This window comes from Impatiens glandulifera, chromosome 4, assembly GCF_907164915.1.
Source record: "Impatiens glandulifera chromosome 4, dImpGla2.1, whole genome shotgun sequence".
NCBI lineage: Eukaryota > Viridiplantae > Streptophyta > Magnoliopsida > Ericales > Balsaminaceae > Impatiens > Impatiens glandulifera.
This window is the reverse complement of record NC_061865.1, coordinates 49,718,110-49,734,202: the sequence shown is the minus strand read 5'-3', so window position 1 is coordinate 49,734,202 and position 16,093 is coordinate 49,718,110. Positions and strand designations below refer to the sequence as shown.

At 31.3% G+C, this 16,093-nt stretch overlaps 2 protein-coding genes across 3 annotated transcripts; both read right to left on the bottom strand.

The window, feature by feature from the left end:
• Positions 1-1,355: 1,355 nt before the first annotated feature.
• On the bottom strand, positions 1,356-9,111 carry LOC124935988. 2 transcript variants are annotated; one of them, XM_047476437.1, is made up of 5 exons: positions 8,953-9,111; positions 8,590-8,766; positions 5,593-5,676; positions 2,929-4,212; positions 1,356-1,615 (listed from the first exon to the last, which is right to left on the bottom strand). In XM_047476437.1, the coding sequence occupies exons 1-5, from the start codon at positions 8,965-8,967 to the stop codon at positions 1,583-1,585; spliced, it is 1,593 nt and encodes a 530-aa protein (XP_047332393.1). In that variant the 5' UTR covers positions 8,968-9,111; the 3' UTR covers positions 1,356-1,582. The 2 variants fall into 2 exon arrangements, with proteins under 2 accessions (XP_047332393.1, XP_047332394.1); XM_047476438.1 differs by having other exon boundaries at positions 1,356-1,612.
• A 1,929-nt stretch (positions 9,112-11,040) lies between these two features.
• Positions 11,041-15,540, bottom strand: LOC124934166 (serine/threonine-protein kinase AtPK2/AtPK19-like). Its single transcript, XM_047474649.1, has 6 exons — positions 14,732-15,540; positions 12,571-12,653; positions 12,366-12,486; positions 12,116-12,289; positions 11,570-11,677; positions 11,041-11,497 (listed from the first exon to the last, which is right to left on the bottom strand). Exons 1-6 carry the CDS (start codon positions 15,347-15,349, stop codon positions 11,198-11,200), a joined length of 1,404 nt encoding a protein of 467 aa, XP_047330605.1. The 5' UTR covers positions 15,350-15,540; the 3' UTR covers positions 11,041-11,197.
• Between the last annotated feature and the right edge of the window lie 553 nt (positions 15,541-16,093).

The following is a 16,093-nucleotide window of genomic DNA, read 5'->3' as shown; positions in this document are numbered from 1 at the left end:
CTTTTTGGATTCCCCTTTCTCTCTCTATTAGACTTAGGAAAGAATTTCTTGGACGGAGAATAGTAAGTTACCAATATACCCTTCCGGTTCAACTTAATTACGGTTGGCATTTCAAACCACACGAATGACTCCGAATAACCCCGACCATCGTCTTCTTGCAACCAATTGTTATGTCATATATGTTTTTTTTAATACTAAGTTTCATTAGATTAATATTTTCTTTTCTTTTTAATTTACTCAATAAATTTGATAATTAATTCAATTTTTTATGATATTTATAAATTTATACTTTTTAGAATGAAATATTTATCAATTTAATATGAATTGAGATTAAAATAAATTTAATATTATTTATTATAATTATAAATAATTTTATAAAAATTAAATTATGATTGTATATTTATTAATTAATGTATTCATATTAATTAAAGTTATAAAATAATTTAAATTTAAAAATTAATATTATGAAAATAATTATGATTAATTTAATTTATAAATTCAAAATAAATAATTAGTAAATTAATAAAAAAAATTATTCAAAGAGAAAAAATAGCCCTAAGAAGTCCTCAGATTTTTTAGCCTATACAAATTTAAATTTTGGACCCCTAAAATAGTAAAAATAAAAAAATAATAATTTTAATTAATAAAATAAAATATAAATAATTAATATATTATAATACAAGACTAAAAAAGAGATAAAAAAAGTTATTTTTATAATATATATTTAATATTAAAAGAGAAAAAAAAGGAAAAAATAATATTAATAATATAATATTATTAAATATAAAAAATGGGGCTTATAAAAATGGGGGGCCCTATTCAAGTGCATTGGTTACCTTATCCTAGGGCCGACCCTGTATGCAATGTGCTCATATATGAGTATTGGTTGCCTTACCCTAGGGCCGACCCTGAATGCAGTGTGCTCATATACGAGTAATACGTGATTGTATCGCCATTAACATACTATCCAAATGAGATATATTCGTATTATGGTAATTCGTGTGCTCGTATTGTGATTCAAACACAATGCAAATAAGTTGTTGGCTTAAATATTATTATCATTAGTATTTTTTTCTCTTATTAAATTAGAGTTTATTCTAATTAGAAAACTAGCACAGAATAGTCACACAGTTTCAACAATTGCATTTTTTTTAAAATTAGAATCCAACCTCTTAAATATTTAAAGAATTACACATTAAAAAGAATTGTTTCAGAAGAGGTTAGATGATAAGATAGAGATCATGATAAATTATAAAAAGCCTAATCATTTTTTAAAAAATTCTAAAGGTTCAATTATGGGAATATACCTAAGGGAATAAAAAACAAAGATGATAAAAAGAAGGATACTACAATACTGAAAAATACTACTTACTACTAAGTTAATTTCGAAAAATCACAGTAATAAAAAGTTGCACAAATTAGGATATCTTAATGCATACAAATTTACTACCCAAAGTATAATAGTAGTGGACAAAGGTCAAGTTCATGGAGAGAAACGTCATAATGGTGTTTGTGTTGCTCATCCTTCAAGTTCTACAAACATCCTCACTATATACATAAGGGTGACGGATTTGAACCAAATTTAACTTACTGCCACCGAAAGAGTTATAAGCTGCTGAAAGGAAGAACAAAATATATCTTCAGTCATGAAAATATATAGATGATTGTTAGAAAAGAAAAAATTCATGTTCAGTTCAGGCTCACACAAACTAGAAACCAACACTACCTGCATATAAGGCCAAAGAAAAACAAAGTAGAACATAAAAATGTAAAGTTCACCCTTGCCATAGTAGATATGTGATGGATGAGTATTATGGCGTTTTGTTTGCGACATAAACACTTTGACAAAAAAAAATATTATATCACAATCCAACATATTGGTTCACCTAAGTGTTCAAATGTTCCTACTAGCTTGATTGATGTTGGGTTTTTTGAGTTTTGTTTTATAAAAGAACAATCTTATTTCTTTTCGATCATCTAATCACTCAGTTCATCAACTAAATAATTTCATTATGCAACAAACATTAAAATAAAAACAAGAAAATCTTTCTTATTTACTAAGCTTCTACATACTCCTATCATCAAACCTTTAAAGAAAAAAGATTTAATCTTTAAGTAGGCAGATGTGTTTAGTTGTGTTACAGAACAGACTTAAGTCAAGAATAAAGAAGATATTAAAAAATAAGGATTAGGATTATTAAAGATTAGTTTGGAGTTATATAATTATAATAAGGATTAGGATTATTAGAGACAAGTTTGAAATTATATATGATTATAAAAGGAATAGGAAAGATAAGTTTGGAATTATAGAATTATAATAAGGGTGTGTTAGGATTATTCGAGATAAGTTTGGATTATATAATTACGTTTAAACCTATACCTATACATCTATAAATAAGTGCAAGGTTAGTCTTTTATTCTCTACAAAACATATGAAATAATACTTCTCGGTATATGCAAAGCTCCTGCTCTATTCTAGTCTACTCTTCGTCTTCATTCTTCTTCTTTTTTTAATCTTCAATCTTTCAGTATTCTTGGTCTGCTTTCATTCTTTCTAGTTGTAGATTGCTAATACCAATAGTCAGATTGTTTTTCATTTTAGACTTATGAGATGTTTATATAAAAAATAGTAAGTAAATAAGACTAAATCGTTTTATGAATGAAACTGTTAATATGTAGTAACTTATAATCAAAGTCTCCTATTAATGAAATATTTCTACATGATGTCAGGATCTATATAAGGGATTATTTGTGTCTTCCTATTCTGTAGCTTATATAATGCTAAACTGTTCACACAGCAAGCTACTGTTTATAGTTGTGAAGTCAGATAAAATATCTAATTTTATCATATGTGCATATGAACAAACAGCAATGTACTAGTAACAATAAGAGAAAGATCAATCAACATGTAATATGCCAATAACCAACCTGACAAGGAACCTGATCTATGAGCCTACTGTCGCCAGAGGATTCGGTTGTCTTGCTAGACATCTGCATCTCCACAGGATCGTTTTGCTTCTCAACTTCTCTTTTCTTCATGCTGCAAATTTCAAGAGAAGCAGTCCCATCAGAGCTGCTGCTCATAGAATCTTTTTTCCTCTTTCTTTGGAATGTATATTTAATAATCCTGTTAGCCAAGGTTTGGTCAACGCCGAAAGTTTCTAATGGTTTTTTCAATGGCATGTCGGTTTCCTTTGTATCAATGTCACAAGGCAAGACCTGTGGACTGTTGTCAGTTAACCCCTTTACTTCTTTCAGCTGAATCAATTCTTGAATAGCCACCTCACCACTATTTGATATTTTCTCAGAATTAATAGCTTTGACAACTTCCATATCATTTCCAGTTTCTGTAGTGTTAGGTGAAACTAAGGCAACCGCCACATTCATAGGAGCTTCTCCAAACTGAAGGTCATTATTATCAATGCAATCTGCTTCAGTGTCGGGATTATTCCCAGCTATTGACAAGGAAGTCTTAGTTTTTCTATACTTAGCTCTTCTCCTTTTCCTACGGGTAGACTTAACAGAAGATACTCCTTTCTTCTGTGTAGTTCCATTGTTACTGGTCTTGCGAATAGCTGTTTTACGGACCCCTTCACCTTCCTTGTCCTTCTTTAGGCTTATTAGCTCTTCATTTATGCTATTCACTGGATCATTATAGCCTAACTGTCCAGACATCAGCTTCTCCTCAAATGCACGGATGCGCTGAGTGCGTCGGTATCTAAATGCGTCAGGATCCTTGCATTTCAGTATTATATTAGGAAGACTAGATTTATCGGCACAAGAATTCATAACACCTTCATTTCTCACAATGGAAGATGGATTCATGTCAGCAGCAGCAGCAAAAGATGCCTCTAGTGGTGGCTCTGCTGGAGGAGGGAGTATATCGGAGGTACACAATTTGGGCTGAAGGTTCGGTTTAACAGCAGTTTCATTTGGAAAATACTGGATTAATTGTTCGGCTGATTCCAATGAAGAGATTATAGCTGATTGAGGATCATCACTTATCCCATTTACTTTTGAAGTGTCTAGAACATAATTGTCAGGCTCATTTAGTTGCTGTATCTTTCGGTTCTTTCCTCGTTCCAGCTCAGCCTCTAATTCTTTGAGTTCATCCCGTAGATCTTTTACAATATCCTCAGCTTCATGAAGTTGTGCTTCAAGCTCTTCCACTTCTTTCTGTTGATTCAACGATCTTATCTCTGATTTCTTTATCTGCACATTTTATATCACCACATGAGAAATTTAGCATCTGATATTGTTATTTCACAGGGATGGTCAACACATTTCCATTTTACCTTTCTAAGAGTTTACAAGACCAAACCTAGAGGGAGGCTAGCACAACATCCTATCACCATGACTTCCCACTTTTATCAAGGTGCTTTCTGTAAGAATCGAACCTCAGACCTAGCCTCTTAGTTCTATAATCTTACCACTTGAGCTAACTTCGGTAGATAAGAAGCTTATGTTCTATGGGGCAAGATTTGCATTCAAGTTAATTTATATATATATAAAACAGAAAAAATATATATATATTAAACATAATTTATACAATGTTGATTTTCAGTTGTTATTCATGAATTTGCAGTCTTAAACAATTTATACTTGTGTTGATTTTTTTGAAATTGAGGATAACTAAATGAAGCTAAGAACCATGACAGCTGAAGCTCCATAAGTTGCAAGGTAAGATGCTTAAAATTGATAAATAACAAGGATCAACTGTAAGATCATTAGACAGATCTATGGTTAATGACCAAGGAGCCGAAAACGATTTGTTTACTTAATATATCTCATTGTAATGACCACAGAATATTGCTGTTTAACCAAGTGGCATTCTTTAAGATATATATGTGATACTTCATCATAAAAATGTTCCTTTTCAAAATTTTCAAGTTATATCTTAACCATAAGTTGGAAACTTTCAATCATATCGATTCATTTGGGTTTATTAGTTATTTTTCTTTAAATTAGTACACTGTATATGACCTTAATTCTCCCTTTGTTTCATTTTGTTGCAGCTTTTTTGTGATGTTGAGAGCATTGCTTTTGTAGTGACGCTATGCTTTATTCTTTAGTTTTAACATAGGCACATTGTGTCCTCCCAAATAAAAAAAAAAGGAGAGTAAGGAGATTTATATTGGGTCATTAGCTTTGCGCATCAGTTCTTTAAAGTCAACAAATTTATAAATTCGTATTTAAGCACACTTTAAGAAACAAAATGTACAATAATTGTTTACTCAAACCAATAGTTTAACCATGTAAAAAGGCTTCAGGTAGGAGGCTTGGCAGGTTGATATTCAGTATGTCTGTGTACATAAATATTTCTCTTCATTGGAAACACTTTTTGAATATGTTTCTGTTTCTGTATCTGGATCTAGATACAGAAACAAAAATAAAATTTTGAAACTGCTTCTGACTAAACAAAGTTTAGTTTACATATGTTTATACATTTGGATCGAGAAACATGAATAAAAAGTATTTTCAAATGGGACCAAGGCACACTATCCAAACTGATTAAAGGTTTAATGAACTAACCTTGAGAAGTTAAAAACTTGTTTAATTTATTGAGAATAGTGAAGAAAAAATGTTTCTTACTCTGTCCTCAGCTTCCTGGAGTTGTGACTCGAGTAGTTCTATCTTCTTCTGCTGATTCAAAGACATCAACTCAGCTTCACTAGCCTGAAATATTTGCCTCAGTTTATAACGCATTCCTAAACTATTATCTACAAAAATAAGTAAACTGAAAGAGAGAATAAAAGCAGGTAAAAATATAAGTATTGAGGGTTTCTACCTCATAGCTGATAGTACAGTTAACTCCGGATATGTTGCATATTAGTCAATGATAGCAACTGACAGTTTGCACACAAACATGGGTAAAATGTGGATTAATTGATGTGTTCAATAGTCTAATCAATGGTTATAGAGATGTTGTGTGACTCCAACTGCTGCTAACTAAACATCGACATTGTGCATATGTGGAAACAGGAACTAAAAACAATTGTAGAATACTATACTTAAATAGTTGGGAGATGAATTGTGCTAAAAGAAACAATGGACAATAAGTACTTTCTTTCAAAATAACCTTCATTTAGCCTAGGATTGAAGTAATATGAGAATATGGAAAGAAATTGGGATGAGACTAACGAGGATAGGGTTCCCAAGCCAAGAATTCAAATCAATCTCATTATCAATAATGTCATTTCATGATTTACGCTATCAAATTAATAAACTCATTTGGAAACACTTTTTACTTTATGTCTGGATCTAAATATATCTATAAAAAAAGTATTTCCAAATGGTGGGTAGCTATTTCGTTCTAATAAGACGCTAAACTAATCTAATTCCATCTCTACTAACTACTAGCTCTCATTAGAAACTTTTTGTTTAGGTAAATATTAATTATCTAGTAACATTACATAATAATTTTCTAATTTCCAAGCCACGGTCCTCTAATTGATCCTTCAAAGCCATAATCATGATTTCATATCAATTCATAACAAATAAAACTCTAGTAGGTATAAACAGGAGCGGATCAATGTAGGGGTTGTCCTGGGCTTAAGCCCAACTCAAATAAAAAAAATTATTATCTACTACACTTTTATGTATCCAAATATTTTAAAACTTATAATAGACTACTAATCTAGTGGTTTTTAAGTTTTTTTTTTGTTTTGAAATATTTTCTTATATTAAGTTCAAGACCCCTAATTTTTTTTTTACATTATGTTGAATCCCCTCCTAACTCTAATTTCTGGCTCTAAATAAATAGATTGGTTCAAACATTGCGATGAATATGAGATATTGAGCTTTCAAATAGAAATTTCATATCAATATCACAATTCGTTAGATTGTTAAGAGGATATGGTTTAACTTGAGCTAGTAACATGTAAGCTGTTTCAGTATTGATAGGGAATATCCTCATTGGATGAGAAATAGATGAGACAAATCTTGGGGAACTGATTTTAAGCGAGCATGTTCATGATATCCTAGCCTTGTTTCCTCTTGGCCAATATAACAAGCAAAACTGTATTTTATTTGAAAGATCATATTTTCTTTGAATGTCCATACACCTATTTTATTTGGAAAAATCTGAATAAGGGCATGATCGTTCCGAGAGCTCCAAAGGTTTGGCATGAGGTAAAAGATTGGATTGTTAAGAAGATAAGCTTTTTCTCCAAAATGTATCGATGCTTGTTTTGCTGCATGTGTTTATGAGATTTGGTGTGAAAGGAATGCAAGGGTTTTCCAAGTAAAAAGAAGAAATGTGGAGAGTGTTAAGAAAGGGATTCAAGTGTGTGGAAGGATTCAGAGAAACACATGGAAAAAAGTATTAGGGTTAATGCACTATAGTGGAAGTTAACGATTGGGAAGCCTACTGGTTATGATAAGTAGCGGTTATTAATATAGTTGTATAAATAGAACATTAGTTGTGAGTAGTTATGAAATGATTAGTTGAATTCTCCTCTTAACAATAATGTTCTATTTATACTACTATATTAATAACCACCACTTATCGTAACTCGGTAGGCTTTCCAACCGTTAACCTTACTACCATTTCCCCCTTGTATCAGACTCATCCGGATTGGTTGATTTATAAAGGAGAGTCAATGAGGATATCATGCTTGAAAATTGAAATGAACAAACTTGTCTTCTTTTTGAATTTGTTATTTTTTCCAGCTCTTGTGTTGTGTTGTGTTGTTTTTGGTTTTGTTCTTCGAATTCATGAAGGTTGTTTCGTGAATTCAAAACTGTGGTTGTGCCGATTAGGAATCTTAATTAAAGACAACGTCTTTTCACAAAAAAAAAATAGCCGAAATGTGACATTCACCAAAACTAGGAACATGGTACAACAAACAAGGTGAATAAGAAGAAATTTTACTGATGTAATATATTCACGAAAGCTCTATGAAGAACTCCGGTGCATCCTACAGAATCATTTTTTTCATCTTATTCTTACTGTTTTTTCCTCATTCTTGTAATTTCCCATGGGAAAGTTTACAGCTGAGAAGATTATGAAAATATTTCTCAAGTAAAGAAGAGTCACTACTAAAACCAATGCTTACATTCCACAAGAAAACACAAAATAAACTGTGGAAATTGTTCTTCATTGCTAAACAAATTGATATATGTGTCCATTGAAATCCAAGAAAGAGAACTTCCATGTAAAGAGTTCTCCAAACATGGTAAACATTTTATGTCCCTTAAAAAGTATCAATGCCAACTAAGTTAAAGAAACCCCATATTTTCTTCGATAAATAAGAACCTTAAGCTCTCACATGGGAATTAAGTCCTCTACTACAAGATTCAAGGTCCTTATAATAAAATCGATTAACCAGTAATGTTTGCTGCAATGAAAATGACCAAAAATGGCATACAGAAGAAAACCAACATCAAACAAAAGGTAGATTAGAAATCACATAAAGGAAACTTAAGAACTACATTGTCATCCACTTCTTCCACAAAAGGCCAACAATAAATATGCAAACCAATGTATAGATAAAACTCCAAAACCCTTTATCAAAACAAACACTTTAACATCACATAGAAACAAAAACCTTGATTCCAACAAAACAATGAACACGATCTCATTCTTACCTTAGAATCCGACAGTTGCTTTAACCGAAGAAGCATCTGAAGCCCCTGAACTTTAGTAGCATTAAGTTCATGCTGATACCTAAAAGCTTTTCGTTCCGAAACCAATATCCTAGCAGCAGCCTCTTTAGCTGTATTCAGGATTATATCAGCATATGCCTTCTTCAAGGCCGTCAATCTCTGAACAAAAAAGAATCATTATTTGTCAAGAAATCCATCCAAATCACAAATATTCAAAAAAGAAAGCTGATTTTGATCATCATTCGAGGAATGAATGATATTTAGAACTTAAAAAGGCGTTAAAAACAGAATCAGATAAAGCAGTTGGTAGAGCTGGTTAAGGTTCGATAAAAACAGAATCTTTACCTCGTCGGCGTCCATTGTTGTTGGGTTTGTCTGTTCTTCTTCGACAGGTTAAGAAATTGGGAACGAAGAAGTGTAGAGGGAGAAAGTGAGGAAAAGGAGAGAGAGAGAAGGAGAGGTGGTTTTTCCCTTTCTTTGTTAAAAGCTGTCTGTCTGTTTTGAACTGAATGTCTTGTTAAATGTCGTTCCATTATTGCCCTCCTATATCAGCTGTAACGACAGGAATGCCACGGTCCGGTTCATAGTAGGCGCGCTACTGGAGTGGCTCCCACACTCTGCTGATGTGGACTTTCTTAACTTCCTTTGTTTTTGTTTTTTCACCATGATTGGTTTGACTTGTTCTTTAATTAATGATTATAATGTAACTTAATAATAAGATGTTGAAATTTTTTAACTTTTTTATAAAATTGTAAATATTTTAATTAAAATTTGATATAAGAAAATATATATTATTTAAACTATATTTTTACTAAATTTTTATATTAAGGGAAGGGTTCTAGGTAAGGTTCAGCTATGACTCTTTCGCACCCAAAATAATAACACTCGTGATCTTTATATTATTATTTGTGTTAAAACTTATAATTCTTCTTTCAGTTAACGGACTCTTTAGGCCGAAACTAATAAGATAAGAAGTGAAAAATGTCGTAGATCAACGCTTTCCTTTCTCGATGATCTATTGAGTGTCGCCTATCTTTCTCCTAAGATCCCTATTTCGTACCATTGCATAGGGTTTTTTGGCTTGGCTCCATCCCTTCCTGACCCTTTTGCTTCTGACAACTAACTTTGAAAGTTAATGTTTAGACTAGGAAACCATCTACGATTACTTTAATCAATTAATAAAAAGAAAGCGTTTACCAGAAATACAGAAATAGTAAGTAGGACAAGTTAAGTTGGTTTGAAGTTAAACCCTTTTACTTCTTTCGAGCTCAATATATACATACCAATTAAATTATGTTTTTTTTTAAATAATATACAAATTATTATATTTATTCAACAAAATATAAAATATAACTACACTAACTAATCATTTTTTTTAACAATTTTTTTTAGGACACCCTAAAGACTTCACATCAAATTCAAATTAGAAGATTTACTTTACTGGTTCATTTCTAATTAACTAGTTTAACCCTTAATAGCATATATTATTATTCTTATTGAAACTATTATCACTTGATAATAGTTGTTTTAAATATTTAGAGGTAATTCATAATAAAATTAATTTTCACTCTGTTTATCACAAAAACTAACCTAATATTTCCTAAAAATAAATATGAGTAATTTATGTTTTCATTTTTAATAAGAACAACTTAAATTAAAGTTGATTTATTGTGAATAGTTAACTTCCTAATTTTTTTTTAAAAATTGTAAATGTATTTTGTCGAACTACTTTAGCCCGTTTTATAATTATTTATTTTATATTTAATTGAAAAAATAACATATACAATAAATATATATATATATATATATATATATATATATATATATATCATTTTTTTTTCTTCATCAACTTTTTTTTTTGGGTCAAAGTTCATCAATTTTCATTAAGATCATAATGATTATGAAAGACTAAATCAACATTATCATTGTTTAAATTACAACGACAATGGTTAAAGATTATTAAACTCTTTAGCTTCTAACAAAGATAAAAAATTATTTAGTCTATTTTGGCTTCTATAAACAAAAGAATAATCATGAAAACACATTGACTTTTTCTTGTTAAAAAACAATTATTCACATCTACTTATAATCCAAGAAAACATGTTGACTTATATACCATTCTTATTCTGTAATCTGTTAGGAGTATCTAATATTATAACTTATGTATTATTTTGATATTTGAATAACTTTTTTATTTATAAATTTGTGTTTTTGCCTGAGGCAGATATAATATATTAACAAATTTAATTATATATTTTTATTTTTTTTACTTCTAGCATTACAAACAATAAAACATAGTTTCATGAGAAACTTGTTTCATTTCCTCTGCCAAATCCTTAATGTCTATAACTGTATTACATTATTGCAAAATACCAGTTTTGCCCTTTTATTTGATAAATCCTTGTAACAATAATACTAAATCAACACCATAAATAAAACAGACACATTTAACTTGATAATATCACCCAATTCAACTATGACATGCTAACATAAATAAACAACAAACTAAATAATTTGTTCCGTTCCAGTAGTAGTTAAGAAAAGTCCAGAAGGAAATTAGGTTATAACTAACAGTTTCATCAATGAAAGATCAATGCTCTTCTTCTGAAGAAAGCCAAGTGTTGGGTGCAACATAAGTATACCCATGAAAATGCTCTCCTCCTGCAGCTGGTGGGGTTGGAGCTGGCGAATCGTCTAGGGCCATTGTGGTCCAACACGTGTCGAAGTTATTTGTGCAGTATTTTCCTGTCACATCTGGTTTGAATTTAGGAAGCAGTTCTCTGGTCTCAAGTTTCTTCCAGTTGGTCGACTTAAACCATTTATGAGTTTTTATATCGTCTGATCCCCGAGCCCCACTTCCTAACCTTTTTGATGGATCCTTTTGTAGCAACTGAATGAACAAAAGAAAGTCTGTAATTTTTAATGATCAAACCAGTAACAAAATATAATAACATGAACTTACTCCTTTCAGCAAGGAATGTGCTTCGCCTGTCAGCCGTGGAGGTAGCTTCAATTTCTCGTTCATTATCTTTTCTTGGAGTTTCTTCTTATTTGAATGTGCAAATGGTGGCTGAGGCAATTAACAATCAGTTTTGGTGAAAATAAAAGAACATGATCAGGAGTTGTGCAATTATACCAATTAGTACTATAATTTTTCAACAATTTTTACACGGGGATAACTGATATGTATCTGATTTGCTTCATTTGGAAACCTATTCAGTCAAACTCATCTGGATGACATTATATTTGAAAAGTGATCTTAGTGTGAGACACATTGAAAATTTAATTCAGCGTTTCTCATCCCGATCTAGATATAGATGCATAATAGAAGTGTTTTCAAATAACCACAATCCCAACATCAATCACTTTTCCAATCAAATCATCAACCAAAATACACTTCATCAATCAAGAACTATGTTACTTCATGAATGTTGAAAATTTAGAGCAATTGAGAATAACACAAACTCAGATTTTTTTAACAGCACAATGCATTTAAAGCTTTCATTACCTGGCCAGTGAGCATTTCATACAAAAGTATCCCAACACTCCACCAATCAGCATTTTTGTCATGGCCTTTAGAGAGTAAGATTTCTGGTGCCATGTATTCCATTGTCCCACACATTGAATTCGATCGGCTTGTTTCATCAATTTCTTTGGCCAGCCCAAAATCAGTCAACATAACCTGATAAAAAAAACTATAAATGTAAAACATTTTTTCGTTACTGCAAGAGAACAGGTTAAACAGATATTATCGTTACATGGCCATCTGCATCCATGAGAATATTTTCGGGTTTAAGATCTCTATGCACAATCCCGCATTTGTGAAGGTGTGAAACAGCAGACACTATCTCTGCAGTATAAACTCTTGCCTGATCCTCACTATCCAAGACAAGATAACAAGAATTAAGAAAGAAAAACAGACATATAAAGTAAAATTATCGAAATTTATTGTAGAAAGAGTACCTGAAGATTCCTTGGCGGTAAAGATGGTAGAAAAGATGTCCTCCGTTGATAAAATCCAGTATCAGATACAACTTAGACTTTGTCTTAAGAGGGATAAATGATAATATGATGGAAAAAAAAGAGAAAATAGTGTTAAAATATTTTAAAATGTAGACAAGAGAATCCTACTTATACAGTAATACACTTTAAATTAAATAACCCATCTCAAGTCAAGAAAATGATCAATATGACACGGGGCGTTTTGTTACCAAATTTCTGTTTCTTCTTCATGTTGGTCATATCTGAAAAATATACATTTGCTATCTTTGCAAAAAATCATGGAAAAATAAAACCTGATCATGTTAAAAATATATTATTTGAACATGATGGAGAAAAAAAGACACTATAAATTGGAAGACACAAAGAAAACATTTGTATAAAAAATGAAGAAACAAAAATTTCACTGTAAACTAGATCATGATCCAGAAAAGATCTTATACAAAACGAAAAAAAAAAAATACTTTCAATTTTAACTTTGGGAATTTTTCAATGAGTTTGTGATTGTAACTGATAGTCAAGCATATTTTCCAAATAAACCTTGAGTTGCAGCAAATTGGAAAATAAGAGTTTTTCTTAAAATAATTCCCAAAAGTTTGTCCTGGTGATGACTCTCAGGTGGATAATTGATTGTTAATCCAGAATATATAAATCACTCAAAGCCAAGCTGCTAATCTTGTCTGAAGTCTATGATAATTAAGTAGAATTTCTGTGAGTAGAACTAGTCTTAAATTCTTTTTTTAAGGGAAAATTCATTAAACGGGCACACAACGTAAAAATTGCACCATCCACATAAATTAAACACAACCAATACAACGCAAGACCTCAAATGAAATAGAACGATCCAAAAAGAACGAGATAAATGATACAAACTTATAAACAAGCCCTAAACCCTCCTATGTGTAGCCAAACAATGAGAAATGGAGAAAGGAACAACACAATAAAGAACCCGTATGCAAGACCATCTACAACATTTTAAAGTTGTAACAATAATAGTAGGATATATTAGTAGTATAAGGGTAGTATGATAATTAGCACACTAAGTTAGTGGGTTAGTAGCTTAAAAATGGTAGTTATGTATTATGAGTGAAATAATATTGAATCTGGTTTAATTTAACTTCAAAGGCTTAGGCCACTCTCCTCATCTACATTGCTCTACAAATCCTAGATCTTCATTTGCATCTTATATCACTGTTGCAGAATTCTTCTCCATGTTCGGAAACAGGACACTTCGTCTTCAGTAGAAAAAATATAGACGAGGAGAGCACTTAAGCCTTGAAAATGATATAAACCAGATTCCAATTATTTAATTCATTACTCCAAATATCACCCACTCTTACATTTTATAAGCTCTTACTCTACTAATTATCATACACCTTTATACTACTACTACTAACATATCATACACCTTTATACTACTACTACTAACATATCGGCTTTGCAAAATTACAAAAGAAGATTTCTCAAATTCATTCTCACAACCCTAGCCACAGAAGAATTCCAATCGGGTAAGTTTTTTTTCTCATCCTCCAAGACCAAACATGATTTCTACATGCATTACACTATGTGTTAGGTTCTCATAAGATTCCCTACTATGTTCTCGATAATTCCACATCAATTCCATTGAATAATCATTTGTTTTCATCAACAAATCTATGCTTGATCATTTGAATTTCTGCCTTGAGGTGTACCTTCTCAAGCTTAGGGTTGATATCTGATCCTTTATTCCAAAACTACTTCAAATTCCTTTTATTTATTTGAATCCTAAAAGTAAGTTCATAAACAAATCATATCCTTTTGTTTTCATGTACATATTTCCTTTCTTTTGTAATGGAATAACTTTTTGCTTTAGTTTCTATACTTGGATCAAGAAATAAAAATGTTTGATTTAAAAAGTATTTTCAAATGGCCCCAGCAAACTTGCATGCACCTTGACTGATAGGGTGGCACAACAAACCCATTATCATGACCCCACTTTAATCAAGGTGCACTCAATCAGAAATGAACCTAATCTATCATGATTGTAAAACCCATGTTCATGTTTTTTTCAAGCAATGAGGGGAAATTCAAGAGAAAGACTATAATCAACAAAGTACAAAATAGAAAGATTACAAATTTAGAATACCTGAAAAGAATAACGAAGCTGCACAATAAAGGGATGAACAACTTTGGTAAGTATATCCCTCTCAGCCTTCATATAGTCCACATGATTATTCTTTATAATCGTCTCCTTCTTCATCACTTTCATAGCATAGATCCCATCGCTACAACCGCCAATAATTCCATCTTTATCTCTCTTCTTCACTTGAAATACCTTCCCAAAAGCACCCTTTCCAACAACCCTCAAAATCTCAAAATCACCCGGACCAATTTTCTTCACTTCCTCCTCTATTTTAGAATCACAAATTTCTTCTACATCTTCTCCGGCGCTGTCGGGATCGATTTCCAGATCGAATAAACCCAAAGGAAGAGAACTTGAAAGGGTGAAACGCGGAGAAGGACCCACAAAAGAGTGAGATCGATTATGAATGATTTCAGGATCTACAGATAAAGGCGATGAAGAAGATGGGTGTACGTTGTTTGCACGGGGGGAGGACGAAGAAGGGTGGCCGAATACATCTGAGAAATCGAATTCTTCGCTGGTGGAAAAGGAGGGAGATGGGGATTCAGGAATCGTAAGAGTTGTTAACCTGGAGGCAAGAAGAGAATGGAGCGCCTTCTTTTGAGCTGCAGAAGATAACATGATGTATAAAATTGAGAGATTCCTCAAGCCTGCCCAGAAATAAAGGCGGGCCTGTAAGAACGGTGGGTTACATTTTAGAGCGAAGAGAACAGAGGTTGGGAATGGGGAATGGGGAAAAGAGAGAGAAAGGTCAGATCTTGGAAGAGCACTGAAGAGTGGCGATGGAGAAGAGGAAAAGGAGAAAGAGAAGTTGTCAATTGTTTATGTTGGATAATTATTATTCCTTTTTTATTTCCACAAAATTTATATTTTGATATTATATATTTTTAATTCCTTTAATGAATAAATTTAATTTAATATTATTAAGAAGATTGAAATTCTATTCTCTCTAATTATTATTTTTTTTTATTGTAAGGTTGATGAAAATTTGTTTATAGACTCAACTTATGATAAGTATAATTTCATTGCAGAAGAAATTTTGTTCTGACTTGTTTTACTTTCTCAACCATCTTTATCACTTAAATAAGTTTATATTGGATGTCACCCTAAAAATATAAAATTATTAGATTATTTTATTATAATTATAAATTTTGTAAATTTGATATATTATTTAATCGTTTTGATGATGTAGTTTAATATTGTATTATTTTTGAATTAATAAGAATTAACACTTTATCAAAATATATATATATATAATTTTTATACGACTCAACATTTTTTAAGCGAGAAGTTTTGACTTAATTCGTTTTTCAATTCGTTTTCCACAATTATTGTCTCCGCTCGCGTTCGATGTAAATCGAATCC